Genomic DNA, 24,979 nt, shown 5'->3' with positions numbered 1-24,979 from the left:
TCAAATAAGTCGATTCAAACAGCCCTACGTCCTATTTACTCGTCTTCTCCAAATGCATGAAATTGAAGCCATTTTACTGCCGTTTCGTATTTGGATATAATTGTTATCGTACAGGTGGAGGTGATACTATGGGAAATGTATAACTTGTTTTAACTAGTCTATTTTTCTTGCTTTGTATACACTTTATGTGTGCAGTGCAGTGTTTCTTTATGTTAATATTTTTATTGAAACATATTCTTTGGTTCATGAAATTCTTCTTATTTGTGCTTCTTGGTTTTTCAAATGCAATCAGGGATGATCCGACAAATAATGTTCCAGACAATATATTTTCAAAACTTGAAATGCAGCTTTACATGAGGGATATTGAAGAATGCGATATATGACTAATTTGACACAAACTATTCAATCAATTTCAATAAGTTTGACGACCATGTCCTATTGTTTCAGTCAAGCAGGTATGGAAAAATACATCAAAAAATTGGTTGCCCTCAGCTCCTCCTATATGATGTACTGGAATTGATTTTTGTTTTCACGTTGATTACTCATTATCATTGTACGCAATGAACTTCAATCATGTTGATTTCATGTCTTGTATATTACTCCCTATGTCTTATATTATGTGTCAATTCATGTTGTTTTACAGAGATTAAGAAAATATTTAAATAAATGAAAGACCGTGACAATTTTATAAAATTACTCTTATTAACCATCGGATGTTAGTTATTGTCATAAATGTGTAGTGGAGTATAGTGGACATGGGAGTGATGCGCGTACCGTTTAGCATTGGGGTGAAATTAGAGCAAAATGGTTAGGGTGTGTTTGGATTAAGGGTTTAGGAAGGGAGGGTTTATTTTTCTTTTTTAAATTACAGATTATATTACATGTTTTTCTAAAATAAATTTAGTGTGATTGAAATATTATATTATCGCTTATCATGTTATTAGTTTAATTTAAAAAAAAAATAAAATTTCATAGTATGCGTAATTTAAAAACGAAATGTAAGCCCTCCCCTCTCAAACCCTTCATCCAAGAACAACCAATATTCAATTTACAACAAGACGTAGCTACAAAGAATGTATAATTTTGGTAGCTTCAATATGGTGAATGATCAGGTCATCTTTGTTGAATTCAAAGCTTGATTTTGGAGTTTAATCTATTTTAAACTATGCTTTAGTTTTTAAGCTTTGTTAACAACTTCAGTAGTACAATTTAGAATACAATGGAGTATATGAAAACTATAAAAGAATATGGATGGATGTCTTTGACTCTTTCTTGCTAGCAAGTGGATAACCGTATTGACTGAAAGCCTAACAAATTTGACAAAGTTTAGTTTGTTTTGAATCATACCTCTACAATTTCTATATAGTCAATTTAGATAAATCTGTCCTAAGCTTAAATCTTGAACAAATATGAGGGTATCTAAAAAAGAATATGGATGTCTTTTATACTCGTAATAAGATTCGTTAAATATTGCAAATGAAATACACTTTACTCGTAACCACTAAATGTTAAGAATATGAATTTGCCCACTCTTCGCGTGTTTCAATAAAACCACACCTCATTGTCTTAGAGGCTACCATTTTTCCAGCATTTGGTAGGTGATCCTTTGCTGCATTGAATTAGGCAAATCTTAGCATTCAATGGTTATGATAAAAGAATTAGAAAAAAGTAACATATTAAACCAATTAGATATGATAATCAAATGACAAATTGTCTGGGAGAATTTGAACTTGATTCTTAAATGAAACAATTTTGTGACCCTATATTTTTTCTCACTCACTTCACCGAGAGCGATTTTCTGCTTAGGTTTCTTCTTCTTCTTCGTGATTTTCAGCTCCAATCTCCATGGCTGCTGCTTCAAAGAAGAAGGTAAGTACTTCTGATTCTCACATTCACGATGACATTGCTTTCTCCATTCTCTCTAAATTGCCTGTTGTTTTTCGATTAAAAATATACCGAATGAAATTACTGGGTGAGTCACGACCAGGTCGCTTTCTTTAAGACGTTTCGCGGCACTACCCTAGTTTGTGCAAGGTAGACTAACAACCACGCCGTCTCCAGGATAAAACAGCCCAGATCACTGTTACGAGTATATACTGCACAGTATATAGTCGCTCGAGAATTACACCTCAAAATATGGTTCAATCGTTTGATCGAAGCCACTCGATACGGTACGTGACCGCTCTATTCGAAACCGTATGGTTCAATCGTTCGATCGAAGCCACTCGATACGGTACGTAACCGCTCTATTCAAAACCGACGGGACAGAAAGGAGTAGAAGCAGAAGAACGATTTGTTAAAATCGAAAGGGAGAAGAGAGAAAACCGCACAGGAAGCATCAACTGTGAGATTTTGGTGTACAGAATGAATGGGGCGAGCTCTCCTTTTATAGGGAGAGTTTGTAACAAAAAACGAGTGACTTGGGGATTAAGTCTGCTTAATCCTTAAGCAAACGCGTTTTGTTTCTTAATTGGATATATCCGGAAGTTTCTGGATACGCGTTTTGGATCGGGTCGGATCGTAACAAATTTATTTGTTACGCGTAGCGCTTACGGATAATGATTAAATTAATTAATTAATTAATTTAACATTTTCAAGTAACAAAAAATATATATTTTTTTTTTTTTTAACCCGCGACCCAAGCCCAAGCCCGACCCGGCCGGTCGGTCGGACGGCGGCGTCGTCGTCGCGCGTGTGATATATATATTTTGTAAGCGTTCACCCGTTCACAAAATTGGGTACCCCAAGGGCACACCCTTGGAGGTCACTTTGCCCATATATAAACACTTACTAGTTGGGGTGACCCTCCAATGTGGGACATTTTTAAGTCACACCCACACACTAGTTCTTTCATAGTGTTTTTCTTTCCAATTTTCTTCACTAGAATGACTAGTGTTCCAACAATCCCCCACTTGACTTCAAAATGGTTTCGAGAAATAACGTAAAACGTTTCCATAAGATCTGCTAATATACAAAGGTGTCGCCAACAACTTGAACCTTTGCATAGTGGAAGGTATTCTGATTTAACAAGAGTTGCTTACAGCATTGAACTCTATCTCAGACATAGAATCCACACACAAACCTTTTCATAGGTGTATTCTAAAAGCCCGTGCGTTTTAAGGCCCTGCACGTGTATCCCGGTTTTAACGAATGCTCTAGGAATTCTGCCTCAAAATTCCATAGGACCGGCCTAAGTTCCACATTCGTATAGGTGAGTCTATCAAGGGTACTCCTGTAGCTGTGTACCCCACTCAACATAGAGTATAGATCTCATTAAGAGTTACTATTACCTCATCCTTCTTTCGCTGCAGGATCATGCTTTCTTTATTCTTTCTCTCATAGCATGTTCTACCACTTCATGACTTGTTTTTACCCATTGAACCTAAATCTTGGGATCTCCAGTCATATAGGTCGGGTTACCATCATTCGTGGGCTATAGGCATTAGTCCCATCCTACTGGATGTTTCTCGGACTTTCTCTCTATTAAGTCCTTTCGTCAAAGGATCAGCTAAGTTTTCATTCGTACGTACAAAATCAACTCTAACCGCTCCATTTAGAGATACACTCTCTAATCGTGCTGTGTTTTCGCCTTATCTGTCGTCTCTTACCATTGTAATAACGATTCTTAATCTTTGCAATAGCCGCGGTACTATCGCAATGAACTAACACAGCTGGCAACGGTTTATCCCATAAAGGGATTTCAGCTAGCAAGGATCTTAGCCAACTTGCTTCTTCACTAGCAGTAGCTAGTGCTATCATCTCAGATTCCATTGTGGACTGAGCCAGGATAGTTTGTTTCTTAGACTTCCAAGAAACAGCTCCTCCAGCTATGCTAAATATATAGCCGCTGGTCGCTTTGGAATCATCCGACAAGGTGTTCCAATCTGCATCACTGTACCCTTCAAGTACAGCAGGATATTTTTGATAATGCAGTCCTAATGTCATAGTCCCTTTCAGGTATCTCATGACTCTCTCAATAGCATGCCAATGCTCCTTGCTTGGCCTACTTGTAAATCTGCATAAGAGTCCCACGACATAGGCAATGTCGGGTCTAGTACAATCAGTGGCATATCTGAGACTGCCAATGATGCTCGCATATTCAGTTTGTCTAACACCATCTCCAGTGTTCTTAAAAAGTTTTACACTTGGATCATAAGGTGTGCTTGCAGGTTTACAATCAATGTAGTTGTATTTCCTTAATATCTTCTCAACATAATGAGACTGATCCAAGGAAATTCCTTTATCTGATCTAGTAATCTTGATGCCAAGAATTACATCAGCTTCTCCTAGGTCCTTCATATCAAAGTTGTTACTCAACAGTGATTTCACAGAATTTATGGCAGGAATGTTTGACCCAAATATGAGTAGATCGTCTACATATAGACATATGATAGTGCAAATGTTTTTATCATACTTGTAGTAGATACATTTGTCACTTTCATTCACTTTGAACTCATTCGTAATCATTAAGTTGTCAAACTTTTCATGCCATTGCTTAGGGGCTTGTTTTAGACCATACAGAGATTTGTCTAACTTACAGACTTTGCTTTCCTGTCCATGGACTACAAAACCTTCAGGTTGTTCCATATAGATTTCTTCTTCCAACTCACCATTCAAAAAAGCAGTTTTCACATCCATTTGGTGTACTATCAAGTTATAAACAACAGCCAAGGAAATTAGTACCCTTATGGATGTGATTCGAGTAACTGGTGAGTAGGAATCGAAAGAATCTATATTTTCTCTTTGTCTGAAACCTTTGGCTACAAGGCGTGCCTTGTATTTTTCAACAGTTCCATCAGGTTTCAGTTTCTTTTTCAAAATCCATTTACAACCTATTGGTTTGCAGCCTGGAGGCAGTTCAGCCAAGTGCCATGTTTCATTAGACAGTAGAGAATCCATTTCATCATTTATGGCTTCTTGCCATAAGTCTGCATCCAAGGAAGACAAAGCTTCTTTGAGATTTGATGGATCCTCTTCTAATGTATTGACCACATATTTGGGTCCATACTCTTTAGCAGTTCTTGCTCTCTTACTTCTTCGAAGTTCTGTTACATCAGTTATGATGCTCTTATCACTATCCCTAATCACTGGATTGTGATCAGGTGTAGAGTTCATATTTATGCCCCCACTATTGCCCCCACTATCTCTTGATAGAAAGGGAAATTTCGTTTCATAGAAATCGGCGTCATTTGATTCTATGATCACTTTAGCCTTTAGGTCATAAAACCTATATGCTTTACTGTTTAAGGCATACCCAATGAATACACATTCATAGGCTCTACTGGCTAGTTTTACTCTCTTGGGATTAGGAATCCTTACATAGGCTAGACAGCCCCATGTTCGAATGTAAGACAAATTTGGTTGTCTTTTCTACAAAATTTCATAAGGAGAAATTTTGTTCTTAGTTTTAGGTACTCTATTTAGCACGCAGCTAACAGTCAGTAAAATTTCTTCCCACCAATGAGGCGCTGCACCAGAATTAAGCATGATAGCAACTACTAATTCGGTAAAGGTTCTATTTTTTCCTTTTTCCGCTTTACCGTTCATCTCAGGAGAGTAAGGTGCAGTTGTTTCATGAATGATTCCGTGCTCTTTATAATACTCATTGGATGTGTGTGATAAATATTTGGTGCCTCTGTCACTACGATAGCGCTTGATTCTATTATTGAATTGATTTTCAATTTCTTTTACAAAAAATTTAAACATATCAAGCGCATCACTTTTTGTTTTTCATTAAATACACAAAAGTGTAATCAGAGCAATCATAAATAAAAGTTATAAAGTATCTTTGCCCGTTTTTAGTCAGATTACCATCAAGTTCACATATTTTAGAATGTACTAATTCAAATGGTTCGGTTTTTCTTATTACAAATTTATGAGATCCTTTTGTTATTTTTGCTTGACTACAAAACTGACATTTTTCACTAACATTCATTCAAAGATAACTTAGGAATTAAACCGATATTGCTCATATTAGAAATGATTCGTTTATTAACGTGACAGAGTCGTGCATGCCAAATAAGAACCAACCATCAGATTCACACACCATGTTGATCCACCAATCATCAGATCCACCTACCATGTTGACTTCAGTTGTCATTGCAGTATACGGCTGCTCCTCATTTGTTGTAAAGTGAGTCTGAGCTTGAGCCGGTCTAGTGGATGGGTTTCTACACTTTCGTGCCATATGACCTGGTTGTCCGCAATTGTAGCAATTAACCGGTTGAGCAGGGTCATTCTTTGATGGTTGAGCTCTTGGGACCTTTGGTGGGTTCCCATTCTTATTCCGATTGGAATTCTTATTTGCAGGGCGGTTCTGATTCTTAAATTGTTTGCCAGTAGGCTTCAGAACAGCACCCACAGATTTCTTTTTAGTGTTGTTGTTCGAGACAACAAACACCTCTTCATTCAGTTTTTGTTTTCTTGCCTTTTCTTCAATACGAAGTCGAGTAAACAGACTTTCAAGAGACAACTCCTTAGTCTTATGCCTAAGGGCATTCTTGAAGTCCTTCCAAGCAGGGGGCAGTTTATCAATTATCACAGCAATCTGAAACTGCTCAGGTAATTGAATCCCTTCAACAAAAATCTCATGAGCTATATTCTGAAGCTCCTGAGATTGTATTTCGACAGATTTCTCGTCGTTCATCTTATAGTTTAGGTACCGGCTCACAGCAAATTTCTTTGATCCAGCCTCTTCAGTGTTATACTTATTCTGAAGAGAATCCCAAACATCCTTAGCTGTCTTATGAATAAGATGCAGATCATATAGATGATCCGCAAGACAGTTCAAAATATAATTCTTGCACATGCAATCATCATCTTGCCAGAGGAGTATATCCTTTTCAGTCTGTTTCACCTTTTCAGCATGTTCGGCCGTAAGCCTTTCCAACTCAGCATTTGTCGCAGATACAGAAGCATCTGTAGCCACTGCTGTCTTACCGTTACTAGTCGTTTCCATAGGAACCGACATCGATGGTATCACAGGTACGTTATTCTTTAAGACGTGGGCAACCTTTTTAGTATTTAGAAAAAACATCATCTTTGTTTGCCAACGCTTGAAGTTACTACCGTGAAACTTAAACGGTTTGTTGAAATCGATAGCTGTTCCAGATACAGTAATTTCGTTGTTGGTACTCATGTTTTCAGAAACGTCTTAAAATTGTTGTTTTTCGATTAAAAATATACCGAACGAAATTACTGGGTGAGTCACGACCAGGTCGCTTTCTTTAAGACGTTTCGCGGCACTACCCTAGTTTGTGCAAGGTAGACTAACAACCACGCCGTCTCCAGGATAAAACAGCCCAGATCACTGTTACGAGTATATACTGCACAGTATATAGTCGCTCGAGAATTACACCTCAAAATATGGTTCAATCGTTTGATCGAAGCCACTCGATACGGTACGTGACCGCTCTATTCGAAACCGTATGGTTCAATCGTTCGATCGAAGCCACTCGATACGGTACGTAACCGCTCTATTCAAAACCGACGGGACAGAAAGGAGTAGAAGCAGAAGAACGATTTGTTAAAATCGAAAGGGAGAAGAGAGAAAACCGCACAGGAAGCATCAACTGTGAGATTTTGGTGTACAGAATGAATGGGGCGAGCTCTCCTTTTATAGGGAGAGTTTGTAACAAAAAACGAGTGACTTGGGGATTAAGTCTGCTTAATCCTTAAGCAAACGCGTTTTGTTTCTTAATTGGATATATTCGGAAGTTTCTGGATACGCGTTTTGGATCGGGTCGGATAGCGCTTACGGATAATGATTAAATTAATTAATTAATTAATTTAACATTTTCAAGTAACAAAAAATATATATATATTTTTTTTTTTAACCCGCGACCCAAGCCCGACCCGGCCGGTCGGTCGGACGGCGGCGTCGTCGCGCGTGTGATATATATATTTTGTAAGCGTTCACCCGTTCACAAAATTGGGTACCCCAAGGGCACACCATTGGAGGTCACTTTGCCCATATATAAACACTTACTAGTTGGGGTGACCCTCCAATGTGGGACATTTTTAAGTCACACCCACACACTAGTTCTTTCATAGTGTTTTTCTTTCCAATTTTCTTCACTAGAATGACTAGTGTTCCAACATTGCCTATTAAATCTCTCAAACATTTTAACTGTGCTAAAAAATCATGGTCACTTTTATTCCAAAACCCTAATTTCATGAACATGTTCCGCACCAATTTCCTAATTTCCAAACACCATGACGACGCTGAGATCCGTCTCCTCATATTGGAACGGTCAGGGTTTAACATTCAGCAATCTCTTTCCATTCTTTCTGGTGAAAGGTTTGAAATTATGGCTAAATTAGATTGGCCATTTCCATTTCAACAAGATGCCAATGCCGATGCTCCTCCTATTTTTATTTTGGGTTCTGCTAGTGTTAATGGCACTCTTTGTCTATATCAAGAGTTAACGACTGTGTTATGGAACCCTGCAACCTCAGAATTCAAGATCATTCCTCCTAGCATTCAACCGGTGGAAAACAAGCTTCCTCCTCATGGGTTTGGTTATGACTGTGTTACGAATGATTTTAAGGTGATTCGGAAGCTTAGAGATCCCATAGAATTTGAAGGCAAGTTGTATGAACCTTTTTGGGAGATATATAGCCTCAAAAGTGATTCTTGGAGGAAACTTGATGGATTTGATGATATGCATGTTTCTTACACAGGTACGTATATGGTGAACTTGAATGGATTTTGCCACTGGTTTACCGAATTACATGATAATGATATAGTGTCATTCGACTTTAGCAAAGAGGCATTCATTGCAACTACCTTACCTTCTTCAGATGTAAAATATAGATCATACTGGTTTAATTTGGTGGAGTTAAATGAGTCTCTTTCTGTCATATATAATTATGACAGGACGCCTGATTTTCATATCTGGGTTTTGGGTGAAGTGGGTATCAAGGAATCATGGACCAAGCTCTTTGTTGTCGGGCCTTATAATTGTTCGATTGTCTGTCCTATCTCAGTAGGGAACAAGAACCGTATATTCTTCAAGGAAGAAGATCTTGAGCTAGGCTGCCTTGATTTAAGAACCCAAAGGGTTGAATGAATTGAAGTTCAAGGCAAGTCATTTTGTACGCACATGACAATCTATAAGGAAAATCTTCTTCCTTTTCCAAGGAATGAATAATTTCAGCTAGTGATTCATGAACTTTGTTCTTAGATTTAGCATTTTATATCAAGATGAATGTTATGAGTTATCTAGAAATTGTAGTTTTGTATGTGTTGCAGCAGAACATGTGACTAATTCCAGAGTTCTATACTCCATAACACTATGTCACTTTGTTATTTGACATTTATTTGTATGGAGAAATGAGATATATAATCTACTTGTTCTTGGTAGCAATTAAAACCTAATTGATTGATATAAATTGCCTATTTATTTTACTCTGTTTATGTATTCCTGTGGTTATATTGACATGGCATTGAGGATAAAAGTTTAAGGCCTTGTTCCTTCAATTAGTAATTAGTTTTAAGCCATTCAGGCATGTTGTGCTTAGAGTGTGCCCCTTGATCAATGCATGTGAGTTTGGTTGTTAGAAGTCAGTTATAGAATTGTTTTGTTGCTTCAGAATGACGATTCTCCACATCATACACCTTTCGTCAGCACCAAAGGTATGGTATTGTAGCTTTAGAATTGATTAATTTACAATAATCTTTATTATAGATTTTGAGACATGGAATGTCTAATAGACTCCAATGCTAAATTATAGTTTTGATTCAACACTAATTGGTAGCATGCGAGTTATAATTTATTGATCTAGATTGCTTTGTTTACTCTGCTCTATTTATGTATTCTCATATTTAAGTTTATGATCATACATGCATCTTACATTGAGATTAAAATGAACAAAATTTATCACAGGTTTTAGTATTTACAATCTGAAGTTAATTTTCTTGCCCAACTTCCAACCTGTTTGGTCCTGTGTCTCAAAAGTGTTATTTTGGAAAGTTGCATTCCAAAATACACACTTCTTAATTCCATATTTTGCCAAACATTTTGATATTCAGGTATTGTGTGTTTATTTCCTACTTTGAGCAATCTTTAACTGGTTTGGCTGGGTTACTAAATAAATTATGCAAAATTGTATGATTTTGGGACGTCCAAGAAGTTATATGCTAGCTAATGAGGTTTTCTGCAAAATTGAGAAACAAAGTGAATAGTCGTCTTTAAACACTTAAACATCCTACCCAATGCTTTATTTTGCCTCTGATGTACAATCTTCTGGTTTATAATACTGCCTGATAATAAATATAAATGCAGAAATTGAAAATTTAGAAGGTAGGTATGAATGTACGATAATTTGGAACAGTGCAAGTTAGGTAACTCTTTAGATATCCTGATTTTGTATACTAGTAACATCTTCCCTAGTTGGATTTGGTGAATCCAATTTCTGATGTTAATTTTTCTTTGGCTTCGTTCTTTTATCATGTTTTGAGGTTGGTCTTTGTGAGCAAAACCTATTCCAAATACACACTTAGAGATTGAATGTATGAATTGTGAGTATTTATTATCACGAGTATTTATTATCCAATCCTACCATCAAACCATGACACTAAAACAACAAATGTAGGGATTTGAATCAGAAGGTAACCCTGTTTGTAGTCAGAATCCTTCTTCAATAATAGCGGAGGTTCTATTTTTTTCTCTAAGGAATGATTCATTTGACTGATATAAAAATAATTGCAAATTTACTGTTTTATGTGGTGAGTTGGAGAAACCTGCATACTCAGTTTAATGTTCATGAATATGAGGGTTTAGAGCGACATGGTTTAATACGAAAAATTCCACACTGCCATATCATTGGTTCATTGATAAGGAAAAGTAACCTATGTGTCTAGACTAAAGTTAGTAAATTGGTACATATGTCTGTCTTAATGATTTTATGCCTTTTGTTAGTTATTTATTATTTCGATGCTTATTATTGCGCTTGTTGAAGATTTTAAATCTAAGAGATCCAAGTTTGGGTGAAAGTCCTCCCTCTCTGATAAATGTATTTAGAATTTTTTTTTATGGCATTGAAATTCTTCGTAGATAATGTATGCAGATTCAAGTTATGTATTTGCCACACTTATGACTCAACTAGGATTTTATAAAGTAATGAATGTCAATTGCAACTGCTTTTGCACATTCTTTTAACGTGACTTGGACAATTTCAAGGAGTTTTAGTTGTCCATTTGCTTCGGGTTTGTTCATTGTTTAGGATTGGATGAATCATTTGAAGTTTGTTGTAGAATATAGTTGTGTTTTAGAGTGCTATATGTTGGTGATTTCCAAAATAATGGAATCACTTTAAATCAAAAGTTGTAACTCTTCATGGGAATCATTCATATACATTGGAACTTTTCGCAAAGAGATGCTTAACGAACATTTGCATTGATTCAAATGTATATGATTATAACCTTTGACAAAAGGGTGCTTAATGAACCTTTGCATTGATTCAAGTGTATATGATTATAACCTTTGACAAAGGGATGTTTAATGAACCATAACATTGTTTCAAATCAAAGGGGTGTTTTCTCTCATATGAAGGGTCATATAATGCACTATAAATGCTTGACATTTGGGCATTAGTTGGACACAAAAAAAAAAAAGAACAACAACATAATTCTCCATCATTCTCTTACTCTAAATCATCCATCAATTTTCTAATGCATGAGTGAATTGCTGGAACCATAAATCTGTAAAATACTGTTAGGAGATACGCTTGGTGTGGTTGTGCAATACACGTCAAGGAACTCATAGTATCCTGAAGGGGATTCGCCGGTCATTCCTTATTGCATCCAATATACAGTTATTGGTGGGGGCGAATCGAACCTAAAGGTTAGTATGGCAACCCCATACGCTTTGAGTTTGCATGCATAACCATTAATCTTTTCAGGTTTCAAGTACAGCAGCATCTTCCCAACAATCAAGATATACAACAAATCTTTGGAATTTATGTGCACACTTCATCATAGTCATCTTCATCATCTTCTTGGTCAAGTTATTGCAGCCGACCCCCAACACAAGTTCCAACACTATATCTGTGCGCCGCTCCTCTGTGTTAGAAATAAGCTTGAGAGCTTGAAAGAAATAGAAACTGATTAAAGTTCACATTGCTTATATTAGATAGCAACAGAAACATGATACACATTAGAAGAGTTTAACAAGTTTGGGACATACTTGGCTATGCCAACTAGTCTATGAGCCTCAACATTTTGGCTTCTTTTAACATGAATAACATCAACATTAACAAAACTAGAAAAGAGATCACAACAATCTTGAACAATTAACTCAAAATCACCATTAGCATATAGGGTTTATTACCTTGGACCTGTTTGATGCATGGTATAAGACAGGGCTTACTGTATGATAACTAGCTGATATAGGATAAGCAATCTACCTGGTAAACTTCTGAATTATTTTGTGTACGTTGTAGGTCATATATCACATTTAATTGGTGAACATAATCATATATTTAAAATTGACCTTATTGAATATGTATTTTTTTGTTACAGTAACGTGTTAGGTAAATAACAAAGTGTAGTGATAGCTAGGTAGTCGATCGTGGTGGTGTAGAACAGCTGCTGGCCGCATCGGTGGGATAAATTGAACAATTCTAAGGAAGGAAATATTTTCCAATCAAGAATATTCTGATCATCAAAATAATATTTCACATGTTTAATTCATTTGTGATCTCTACTGTCACTTTTTTCTATTATTTTATATACAATTCTCCAAGGGCGAGTTAGGGGTCAAATTTAGGCCGTTTTCAAAGGTAACTTCTACCTTACATATGCATCTATATTCCTGGTGTCTATGTTCGTTGTCATTTTGCTGAATTTTTTAATGGTTAGGAATCTGTTATACCTTACAAAAATACGGCAATTCTAAGTTGCATGGGAATGTTCTAGGTGATTGAAACATAAGATGGCCCATGTAATTTCTATGCAAAACTGTTAATATTTCTTACATCTTTTATCGAGAATTGTGGTGAGTTTTGTAGGTCTGAATTGCAATATGTATGATTAAAAAAAGAAATGCATCTGTCCGTGACTTTAATGCTTTACTATGTTAAAGGTCCTGTCATGATATAATTCAGGTACACAATTTCTGCATTTTAATCAAATGATACTTGTATATTATATGTAAATCTTATTACACTAGAGGGTATTTAATTTAGTAATCTTACAAATACTTTTTCTGCTTGGACCTCTGGTGTTATATTCTGTATGTCTATATTGTTAATGACCATGAGAAATTCATATTAACTTATTATTGTGACTGGATACATTTCCAAAATCTTGTGAGAACATTCTAATTCTTCTCTCCGTTTTCCCCTTACAGTATCCTCCTTGTTACAAGGATATCGGTTTCTGGATCAATGAATCATTTACTCAAAACAATCTGTGTGAAGTTGTCGGAGAAGTAGTGGGGGATCTTGTACAAGAGGTACAGTATACATCTTTGAATAATTTGAGCAAAAATATCTCTGATTACATTTACATTGCTCCATGGGGATTATATACATAATAAGATATTATCGATGAGGGATGATGTGACAGTGACAATGTTCGCACATATACTAGCCTTGGCTTCTCAATGAATCAATTGAGCCACCGCACCCATTTTAAACCTACCAGAATCATTCAACCAGAAGCTCAAATCATCGATAGCCATAACATTCTTCTCAGTCTGAAATTAGCTCATAAAAGAAACCACAACTCGGTTAAAGAGAATAGGTTCCTAAGATTAACAATAGAATAGAACGGGCTTATGTTGTCAATAGTGGAATAGCATAGTAGGGTTCGGCATGACGCCATCTCCCAGAAAGTCGCCTTTAGCAGTGGCAGTTATCGTGGCCATCCCACTATCCGCTATACCACTATAGCAATCTAGACTCCCTACAGCTGTGCCTAATGGAGATGAAGAGTTGGAGGTGGAAGAACAAGAGTTTGAATCAAGTGATGAACAAGATAATATTGATGTGGTGGAATTTAGAAGAAAAGATGAAGCGGATGCAGAAGCATGGTTTTTAATACTTTTAGAACATGATTTTAATGGCTTGTCATTTTATGTACTGTTAGAACTTGATTATTTCATTTTGATTACATATAGAGCTTATTTTGATGGGAAATGACAAAGTTGGTATGATTGTTCCTATAATTGTGTACTTTTTAGTATTTATGCATCTTGTTGGAATTTATGTTTTCATGTACATTGTTTTTTAGTCTTCAAAATAGCGGCCATCTTACTATCCACATACAGCTACAGCATTTTCGTGGTTTGGCGTTACTCACCACTACATGAGATTAACAACATAGGAACGAGCCTTTGTGACACTCGATGGATTCTAAACAGGTTCATTGATGTCATGCGATCTGTAAAATACATTCCTATCATCTCCAATTAAGCTGTAAAATAGAGGGAGATCGGTAGCCTTTGATCCTCAGTTCCTAGTGCCTGATAAGCTACTACAAGAGAAATGGTTTAAACTTATGCATCAACATGGGGCCAATTCTATGGCGCACAAGTGAGACAGGTCTTGCATCATGCACAAGCTAGTTTCCACCATTGGATCAATATACAATTTCCAATTAAATATAATGTGACTTTTTAATCCAATGATGGAAAAGACACATGTGCATGGTACAAGATAATTTTGCTTGTGCATGTTAGACAAAGCCTCAACATGGTACCTTCGTATGATTTTGGTCCCTTTCTAATTCTGTTTTATTTCATGAAATTGCAGGTGCAACTAATATACAATTTCACCAACAAGAAAGGAACGACCACAGGACTTACAATCTATTTTTGAATAAGAAAAACTTTGAAAACAAATTATCTTGAAATTTAGTAATGCATAATCTCTTATTTTATTTTTAATAGTATTGTATTAATTTCTGGTGTGCTGATTCCAAAGGTAACTACTACCGGGGATCAATCTACACCATGTTAATGTCCATGAATTAAAATACTTGTAGAGAAAGTTAAAATACCTTGTGAAAATATGAAGATATATTTATAGTTACCATGAACACTAAATTAAATATACCCAATGGATTATTAGCAACGTTTACAAATGAATCCCCAACTCCAATTGTAACAGGCTTTAGGGACTGAAGAACTCCAATTGCAACTGTGTTGGCCATATTTGTTCACAACTGAACCACATGCCTGCAACTACAATGGTTCTTTTAATGGCTAATTATTAATTCAATCAACTGATGTTCTTAGATTACAAGTCCTATTCCAGTATTACAATTAAGTTCGACTACGATTAAAATGCTGCAAACAGGAAGGGGACTAACAGGCCACTCTCCCAGAAGAACACACACTCATGCAGATTGTAATGAACCAATGAACCCGAGTTTTAAAACCGAGTTTTAAAAAAGATGTGAAACAGTGGCTGCACGTTAGTGACATTAAGGTTTCCCGCACGTTTAAGGTTTCCCGAGTGACATTAAGCTTTCCAGTCCCGCAGGTAGATAAGAAACTTTAGACGAATTTGCCGGTGGCCAAGGTATTTCCCTAGCAGCTTCAATCAACACCATCCCAGCGACAGCATTAGCATCAGAAATCAACTTAACAGCATCACACACACCTTCAGCCAGAATAATCGCAGCCCGATGTTCCTGCTCCGCCTTCATCACAACAAACTTTGACCTCTCTGCTTCTTGTTGAGCCACCTGTTTCTGCTCCACAGCACGCGAAAATTCAGCACCATAAGACAAATGCGTGATAGCCACATCATCAAGAACGATGTTAAAATCCTTCGCACGTCGGACAAGGCTCTCCCGGACAAGTGCAGACACCTGTGGACGATCTGTAAGGAGCTGATCCGCATTGAATTGCGCCACAACAGCTTTCAAAACTTCGTTTCCTATAAAAGATGTAAATGTTAGTTACATATTAGTTATCAAGGAGCTTAGGTGTTTTAATTGGTTATATAAGCCTCAATGTACTCATTCTATCAATAGATTAATTTGCATGCACTGACATTGTAAAACTTACGATACCAATCAAGTCACGCCAAATAAATTAACTTTCATGCACTGACTATGTAAAACTACTTTTTTGCATGTTGATCTCGTCAAATCACACCAAGAAACTTATTGATTGGCTTATTTGAACTTATCTACTAATATAAGTTTCATGAGACTGTTTAGGAGAGTTGAGTTTATGACAATTTTCACAAGCTTTCTTCAGCTTATTTTCATAAGTTCTCCAATATAGTTTATAAAAACAGCTTATAGAATATACAAAAGCAATTTCACTTCATTTTATCTTTTGATCTTATGCATAAATACTTCTAGGAATATACATTTTTATCATAATTTTCAGGTTGTATCAAGAATTGTAATCATATTACCGATGGAAGGAAGAACTTTTTCATCGTATTCGAGACCAAGATTCTGAACAATGGCAGGTAAATTATCGGTATCAGGACGAGAGAGAACACGGAGAGTTAGGTTAACCATCTGAAGATCTTTGGTGCCAGAGATTGAGGAGAAAGTGTGGGGACGAGTTTTGATGTCAAAGATGTAAGGTTTTTGAACCCATGGGATGAGGAAATGGGTTCCTTCCCCGATTGATTGGTCGAGGATGCCACGGAAACAGTCAAAGAGGACAGCGCGTTGGCCACCATCGACGGTGTAGAGGGAGGTGTTGACTGTGGTTGCAGCGGCGCCGAGGCCGAAAGCGGCACGGGCGACGTTGGTTAGGAAGGAGACTGCGGCTTGGTTGCTGCCCATTTTTTTTTTGGAGGAAGGGTTTGTTAGGGTTTAAGAGAAATGAAGTGTCGGGGGCTTTTGTTGATTTATTTATTTATATGAAAAATGGATTGCTTGATTAGGAAGATATAAGTAAATTGTTGTGTAAGAAACTAAGGATGAGTGGCTGGAATTTCAACCAAACACAAATTTGTATATTCCCAGTTTCCTTAAGAACATAACATTGGTCTGTTATGGAAAACAAAACCGGTTTAGTGTAATAGTGGTTAGTGAACCCGTGCATTGCATCTATAATGGTTATTGGTTCCCCCAACAAGAGCATTGTGTTCTTTCTGTTCACATCAGTTTTCTCTTATGATAAGAACATAGCCAAGGTTTTAAAGATCAATCCAGATCGCGTACACGTTACAGATTTCATGGTTGCGGCTGTTACAAATGTTTACTAGTTTTTGATTGCTGCCGTCGTGAATAGTGATGAGAATTAATCGTATCATTGTTCAAATCTTATTAAAATCCTTATTTATTAATTTTGTTAAGTCTGCAGCTATGGGAATAGGCCAGGCCAGTCTACAGGGGCCTACGGCCTAGCCTACGATAGGTCAGGCCATGCCAGATTTTTTTTCTTAAATAGAGAAGGCCTAGGCTTTTATTTAAGTTAGGCCAGGCCACAGGCCTCTCAAAAAGCCTCTTAAGCCTATTAAGCCGGCCTATTTAAGTAATATGAATAATATTATTTATTATTATATTATATTTTATACTTTGAATTAAAATATAAATTTGTAAACTTTTTCAATAATTTAAGTTTCATCTGTATACATTAATTTTTTGCATATATAAATGTATTATTATAAATTAGAATATAAATATGATATAATATATAGTCAAATTTCCTAAAACCTCGTGTTGATTATCAAAAGAGAGTTTAATCTAATTGAACTATTAGTTCACTAGTCCATTTAAACTAATATCACATTGCTTATTTAAAGATGTTAATGAGATATAGGCTTTTAAACAGGCTAGCAGGCCGTCTCAGACTTTCAGAAGGCCAGGCTCAGGCCTAAAAAGTAGGCCTATGACAGGCCACAGGCTAGGCTTAGGCTTTAAAAAAAATGGCAGGCCAGGCTTAGGCCTTGCAAAGCCTAGCTCGGCCTAGCCTATTCCCATCCCTATCTGCAGCAACTTAACCTAATTTTTTCCCCTCCACTAATCCCTTATTAGGTTTGCAACAACTCTATCCTAAAATTTTGGTTCTAAATTTGCATCATATATGTTTTTCATTTCTCTCTCTAATAACCATGAATATTTTCAAAGCAAAAGTTTAATAGATATCTTAATCTTCATCCATATTATTTTTAATTTTATTAGGTCTGCAACAACTTAACCTAACCTATTGTTTCTGTAGATTTTGTTTTTAATTTAATTGATATCTTAATCCTTATCCTTATTATTTATTAATTTTATTAGGTCTGTAGCAACTTAACCTATTGTTTCCGTAGATTTTTTTTAATGTAATAGATATCTTAATCCTTAACTTTATTATTTATTAATTTATTAGGTATGCAGCAACTTAACCTAACCTATTGTTTCTGTAGATTTTTTTTTAATTTAATTGATATCTTAATCCTTATCCTTATTATTTATTAATTTTATTAGGTTTGCAGCAACTTAACCTATTGTTTCTGTAGATTTTTTTTTTTGACAAGTTGTTGTACACTTATCTAATACGTTTACAGATAGAATACCCTAATTTCCATGCAAACTCGGCTACCCTAAATAATTTGTTAGGAATCATGAACTGCATTAATTTTTTATGTTTAACTATAAAAGTTATAAATAATATTGACTCGTGCAACAATATAATTTTTTATTCTTTTTATCTTTTTTCTTTATAATTTTTTGTATTATCATTTGATTGTAATATTGTATCTCTAATAATCTAATTTGCGTTTATTGATCGACCCATGATCTTATGGGTTAAAGATTATTTATTGGTCTCTATTATAGTTGAGAAGACATGTGCGTCGCACGGGTCAAAAGTCTAGTTACAGTAGAAACTCTTTGAATTAATACTCGGTAAATTAATAAACTCTCTAAAATAATAAATTTGTCCGGTCCCGACTTGGGCCAATGTAAAAAATTGAAAAACTTGATAAAATAATAAGATAATAATTTTTCGGGAGATCCCTTTATAATTTTCGGTCCCAAGAAAATCATAAATTAATAATTCGTAGAAACTGAAAAAAAATATATTAAGAATACATTGAACACATTTGTTCCTCTTGTTTACATTTACTGTACTTCAAAAGTCATTATTGATTTTGTTTACATTTACTGTACTTCAAAAGTCATTATTGATTTCCAATGCATATGAACACAGTAGTTACTAATTTACGTTAAGTCCCAAGGTTCGCTGCAACGTAATTCTAAGAGGCATAGACTAATTTGCCTTTTTGTTTAGTATGTACAGTATAATTACTTAAAAACTCTTTAAATTAATAATTATTAATTTATCTATAAATTAATAACTCTCTAAATTAATAAATTTCTCCGGTCCTGGCATTATTAATTTATAGAGTTTTAACTGTATTTGTAATATCAATATATCATACAATGTATAATAGCTTAGTGTCAGTTTGGAAAGCCTCTTTTTCAGCAAAATGACTCGTTTTTGGTAACGGTCATTTCCTCATGAACTTATGGCTTATTAATTAAATGCACTTTTTTTTGGGTTAATTAAGTAAATAGTCGCTATAAATATTCATAATTTTGTTTTTAGTCCTTACAAAATAAAATCACACTCTTTAGTCCATGTAAAATTTTCCGTCATTATTTTTAGTCCCTATAAAATTTTCCATCAACATTTTTAGTCCTTGTAAAAATTTTACGTCAACATTTTTGGTCCCTAAAATACTAAAGGAAAATTTCACAAGGACTAAAAAGTGTGATTTTATTTTATAGGGACTAAAAACAAAATTCTGAATATTTATAGGGATCATTTACTTAATTAACCCTTTTTTTTATATCATTTCCATTTTTGATCTTATAGCGTATGTTAATTAGATTTTCATTTAGGTATGGATTAATAACATCTTTTATGTTTATAAGATAAAATTTCCATATAGTTATTAATCTTACATTAACATCTGTATGTAAGTCTTAAAAAAAAAAAAAATTCAATGGTATTTTCTTGACAATAAGAAACAAATAATTAACATATAAATATAATAAAGGTAGTCATCTGTATGTGTGAGGATTGAGGAGAAACATTGAAAATATAATAACTTGGTTTTAATTTATAATAAAGGGTAAAGATGGATTTTAATTAAAATGATAAGGGTAATATTGGAAGAAAAAAAATGATAAACTATAAGTTATAAGCTCAAACGCTACTTGAAATAACGTTTGAAAAATAAGCTATAAGTTAGCGAAATAAGCTATAAACTCATGGTGAAAAGATCGTTACCAAACGGCGTCTTTTTTGTCAGACTAACGTATAAGCTATTTGCCATAAACTATAAGCTAGCTTCTTGGCCTTAGAGCCTAAGTTTCGGCTTCTTACAACGCACCAGCTTTCTGAGTTAATGCCCCGTTTATTTTTACCAGCAAGCTCTACTTAGCCAGCTCTGCCCATTTCTATACATGTTAAAAGAATCGACTACTACCAACCTTTATCATCATTAACTAACTTAATATGTCATATGCAAAGTAAACAATCTATATGTTGATAGATCATTGGATATAACATATTTTATATTCTTTCCACATGTAAGGTGGACATACTCAGAAAAGGTAAATAAAATCCTCAGCTTGACTCTAAACGATGTCTTTATAAAAAGTTGGGACTTGAATTTCCTAGTGATAGATTATTGGTCGTCTGATCTCAATATGATCTCAATATAATGGTCGAGAACGTTTTAACTAAAAGAATAATAATAATTATATATAAAAAAAAAAACTAAATAGACAGTTTATATTCTAAACCATCTGATCTAAGATTGACGATTTTGAGAATGAAAACTTTATATACATTAGTTGATCCAAGAAGTTAGATAACTAAATTATATAAAGACGCTAAACCAAATAAAGTATTACTCAATTTATCCATAAACGAGAAGGTCCAAAATTATTTCTACATTTCTTTTTTTTTCCAAAAAAAATAAAATCTATGGAATTGTGGTCAGACGAGATCGGGCCTACGACAAAAGAAAAGCTTCTTTCAACAAAACCTCAAAACTAATTTAATTCCAACCATTGCACCATAAACGGATCATTGAGCCCTGAAATAAAGAAGGAAATGTTAGTCATTACAGGTTTAGCACAAAATGAGATGCTAGAGATCAGATGTTAGAGAACATTTAACATCAAAATTCAAACTACTAAAGGCATTTTACTTTTTTTGAAGGGGAAGAAGAGGTAGACACGTTCAGGGGAAGAAGAGGCAGACACATTCAGTTTCAAAGAGTAACAACTAACAACCCTGATTCAATCATTTATAGGTGGAGAAATCACTCATAATTCTCCTAACATACAACATCAAACTAACACATAACAATTTAGTTAAAAGGAGTTAAGCAGTAGTTAGCGTGCACCCAAAATTTCGCTACATTCTTTACACTAGTGTCTCGTGCATTTATTAAATTAAGAATGTAATGTCAAGATTTTAACTCAATTCCAATCCCTGGATATCTCAGCTTATTTCAAGGCATCAGCTCACATGAAATGGAACTCAATTGTTGTTTCTGAGTTGATATGCCATTCTTATTTTTACTTACTTCATGATGATCTCTGATCATCCTCAACCTTTCTACGCTCTCTCTATCAAACTATTTAAAGCATAGCATGATAAGAGATACGGCCCAATATACCAACCTATACCACCATTAACTAACTGAATATTGTCATATGCAAAGTAAACATTTCTATTTTGATAGATCATAAACACCTTATTTAGACACGACGCATTTTATATTCTTTCAACATTTAAGTTGAACACATTCAGAATCTGGACAGTGTCTGAACTCTAAATAAGAAAATTGCAACATATAGAAGAACTTTTTAAAAAAAATATATGATAATAACTTACTACCAGGGATCAACCTGTGCACCATATTGTTGTGGATGAATTAAAGATACTTGTAGAGGAATTTAAAATACCTTGTGAAGATATCAAGATGCATTTAATAGTTACCATAAACACTAGATTTAATATACCCAATGAATTATTAACATATACTTTTGAATTGCAATCCCCAGGCCCAATTGTGACCGCAACAAGGATTTTTGGGACTACAGAAATTGCAACTGTATTGGCCACATTTGTTTGCAAATGGACCGAATTACCACAATTTAAAGCTTTAATTGCTAATAATTCGTTCAATCAATTGATGTCTTAGATTACTAGTCTTATTCCACAAATACAATTAAGCTTAAGCAGGAACAAAATGCTCCAAACAGGACAAGGGCACAACAGGCTACGCTCCCAGAAGAATACATGTAGGAATACAATTTCACAAGCATAATTGATAATGCAAATCTTAAACTACCAGGTCACGCATGAAAAATGAAGTCTAACTGAAGTTCTCAAAATGAATGGAAAATGAAAATAAAAAGCGATCTACAACATGTTTTTTTTTCTTTCTTCTGCTTATAGAGTGCTAAATCCAATGCCTTTCCATCATGCAAACAGTCTACATCAAACAAAGCATCGCATCCACAATTACAATCGCATTTACCCACAACTTCAGAACCCACTACTTAACCGGAATTGGAATAGCAATGACAACTTCTAATACATTTGAAATTGATGCAACTTATTAACCATTAAATATCCATCTATATCCAATTGTAAGCACAAATAAAGAGAATAAACACTCATGCAGATTGTAATGTTGCAATAAACCCAAGTTTTAAAAAAGGTCTGCAACCACAACATGAACAGTAACCTTAAGGTTTTTGTTGATATATGTGCAATGTGACTGCAATCCACGACTATTGCCACAATTCAAAACTTAGCAATGAAAAATCAAACGCCAAAAATTGAATATTGAGAAAATAGATTACTTACCAACAACAATCAACGACCAGTTGGAGTATTAAGAGACATGATCATGTTATTTCCACCAGGAAGATAAGTAACATTAGGCGATTTCGCTAACGTCCTTGCAATTTCCCTAGCAGCTTCAATCATCCTAAGTTCAATCAACCCCGTCCCAAAAGCAGCAGTAGCATCAGAAATCAACTTAGCAGCTTCACTCTCACCTTCAGCCCGAATGATCGCAGCCCGACGCTCCTGCTCCGACTTCATCACAACAAATTTTGACCTCTCTGCTTCCTGTTGAGCCACCTGCTTCTGCTCCACAGCACGCGAAAATTCAGCACCATAAGACAAATGCGTGATAGCCACATCATCAAGAACGATGTTAAAATCCTTAGCACGTCGGACAAGGCTCTCCCGGACAAGTGCAGACACCTGTGGACGCTCTGTAAGGAGCTGATCCGCATTGAATTGTGCCACAACAGCTTTCAAAACTTCGTTACCTATCAAAGATGTAAAAGTTAGTTACATATTCATTACATTATCAAGGAGTTAGTTGTTTTAAACTTGCTATATAAGCCTCAATGTACTCATTCTATCAAGAGATTAATTTTCATTGACAGTAAAACTTTTTTTTTACCAATCAAAACACAACAATAGATTAATTTTCATTGACTGACAGTGTAAAACTTTTTTCTCCAACCAAGTCACCCCAAATAGATTAATTTTCATGCAGTAACGGTGTAAAACTTTTTTTACCAATCAAATCACACCAAATAGATTAATTCTCATGCACCAACAGTGTAAAACTACTTTTTACATGTGTCTCAAGTCAAATCACACCAAGAAATATATAGATTGGCTTATTTGAGCTTATCTACTAGTATAAGTTTTGTGCGACTGTTTGGGAGAGCTTACGAAATCAGCTTATAACAATTTTCACAGGTTTTTTTCAGCTTATTTTCATAAGTTCTCCAATATAGTTTACAAAAACAGCTTATCGCATATACAAAAGCAATTTAACTTCATTTGATATAAAAATTGCTAAAGTAATCTTATGCTTAAATGATGTAAGCTGCAAATAAGTTGTTTATCCAAACAGACCCTAGACGCTTCTATCAATATGCATTTCATGTAATTTTCAAGTTCTGTAAAGAATTATAACATTACCGATTGAAGGAAGAACTTTTTCATCGTATTCGAGACCGAGATTCTGAACAATGGTAGGTAAATTCTCAGTATCAGGACGAGAGAGAACACGGAGAGTTAGGTTAACCATCTGAAGATCTTTGGTACCAGAGATTGACGAGAAAGTGTGGGGACGAGTTTTGATATCGAAGATGTAAGGCTTTTGAACCCATGGGATGAGAAAATGGGTTCCTTCACCGATGGATTGGTCGAGGATTCCGCGAAAACGGTCGAAGAGGACGGCGCGTTGGCCACCGTCGACGGTGTAGAGGGAGGTGTTGACAGCGGTTGCGGCGGCGCCGAGGCCGAAAGCGGCACGGGCGACGTTGGTTAGGAAGGAGACTGCGGCTTGGTTGCTGCCCATTTTTTTTTTGGAGGAAGGGTTTGTTAGGGTTTAAGAGAAATGAAGTGTGGGGGGTTTATGTTGATTTATTTATTTATATGAAAAATGGATTGCTTGGTTAGGAAGATGAGTTAATTGTTGGGTAAGAAAGGATGAGTGGCATAGTTTCACCAAAAAAATTCCTTAAAAAAAAAAAGTAGATTCACCAAAAATATAATAGCCTAAATTTTTTTTTTTTTGAGAGGGTAATAGCTTAAATATGTAAATCAATGATTGGCAAGTTTTTTTTTTCCGTCATGTATTTTTTTTTAAAAAAAAAAACAAAACATGTAAGTTGTAAACGTTTTAGTTTTAGTCCCTACCATCATTTTAGGTTACAAAAACGTGTATATGTGATAAATGAAGGATGATGTGCCATTGGATAATGTGATAAATGAGACCGATTTGATAAAGTGGATGGTTAGTCACAAATTGAGAGAGACGGAAACCATAAAACGACCAAAACTAAAAAAACGAAAAATAAGTAGAGGAACCAAATCCAAAAATACCTAGGCTTCCCAATCCTCAAAGGGCGGCCTAAGAGGAGTGATTTCTTATTTATCATTGAAAAAATGCAAAACAGGCTGGCTACTTGGAAAAGAAAACTTCTCAATAAAATAGATGGACTTACTCTAGC

General features: G+C 35.2%; 2 protein-coding genes and 1 pseudogene across 2 annotated transcripts; 1 reads left to right on the top strand and 2 right to left on the bottom strand.

Annotated features, from left to right (window-relative positions):
* Positions 1-1,340: 1,340 nt before the first annotated feature.
* On the top strand, positions 1,341-9,393 carry LOC146898745 (F-box/kelch-repeat protein At3g06240-like; annotated as a pseudogene).
* A 5,804-nt stretch (positions 9,394-15,197) lies between these two features.
* LOC146898744 (prohibitin-3, mitochondrial-like) lies at positions 15,198-16,826 on the bottom strand. The gene is made up of 2 exons (XM_085733501.1): positions 16,378-16,826; positions 15,198-15,888 (listed from the first exon to the last, which is right to left on the bottom strand). Exons 1-2 carry the CDS (start codon positions 16,757-16,759, stop codon positions 15,449-15,451), a joined length of 822 nt encoding a protein of 273 aa, XP_085589627.1. The 5' UTR covers positions 16,760-16,826; the 3' UTR covers positions 15,198-15,448.
* Positions 16,827-20,810: 3,984 nt separating this feature from the next.
* LOC146898743 (prohibitin-3, mitochondrial-like) lies at positions 20,811-24,372 on the bottom strand. The gene is made up of 3 exons (XM_085731776.1): positions 23,943-24,372; positions 22,803-23,275; positions 20,811-21,015 (listed from the first exon to the last, which is right to left on the bottom strand). The coding sequence occupies exons 1-2, from the start codon at positions 24,322-24,324 to the stop codon at positions 22,812-22,814; spliced, it is 846 nt and encodes a 281-aa protein (XP_085587902.1). The 5' UTR covers positions 24,325-24,372; the 3' UTR covers positions 20,811-21,015; positions 22,803-22,811.
* Between the last annotated feature and the right edge of the window lie 607 nt (positions 24,373-24,979).

The sequence above is a fragment of the Medicago sativa genome, chromosome 8 (genome assembly GCF_051527215.1).
Source record: "Medicago sativa cultivar Bolivia chromosome 8, Bolivia_mono, whole genome shotgun sequence".
Taxonomy (NCBI): Eukaryota; Viridiplantae; Streptophyta; class Magnoliopsida; order Fabales; family Fabaceae; genus Medicago; species Medicago sativa.
The sequence above is the reverse complement of the archived record's forward strand: the minus strand, read 5'-3'. Positions and strand labels throughout refer to the sequence as shown.

Bases quoted from the DNA above. Each gene is read 5' to 3' on its own strand.
- LOC146898744 (XM_085733501.1), bottom strand. From the start codon at position 16,759: ATGGGCAGCAACCAAGCCGCAGTCTCCTTCCTAACCAACGTCGCCCGT. The intron at 15,889-16,377 runs GTAATATGATTA...CATCTTTTATAG, and splicing joins AAAAGTTCTTCCTTCCATCG to GAAACGAAGTTTTGAAAGCT.
- LOC146898743 (XM_085731776.1), bottom strand. From the start codon at position 24,324: ATGGGCAGCAACCAAGCCGCAGTCTCCTTCCTAACCAACGTCGCCCGT. The intron at 23,276-23,942 runs GTAATGTTATAA...CATCTTTGATAG, and splicing joins AAAAGTTCTTCCTTCAATCG to GTAACGAAGTTTTGAAAGCT.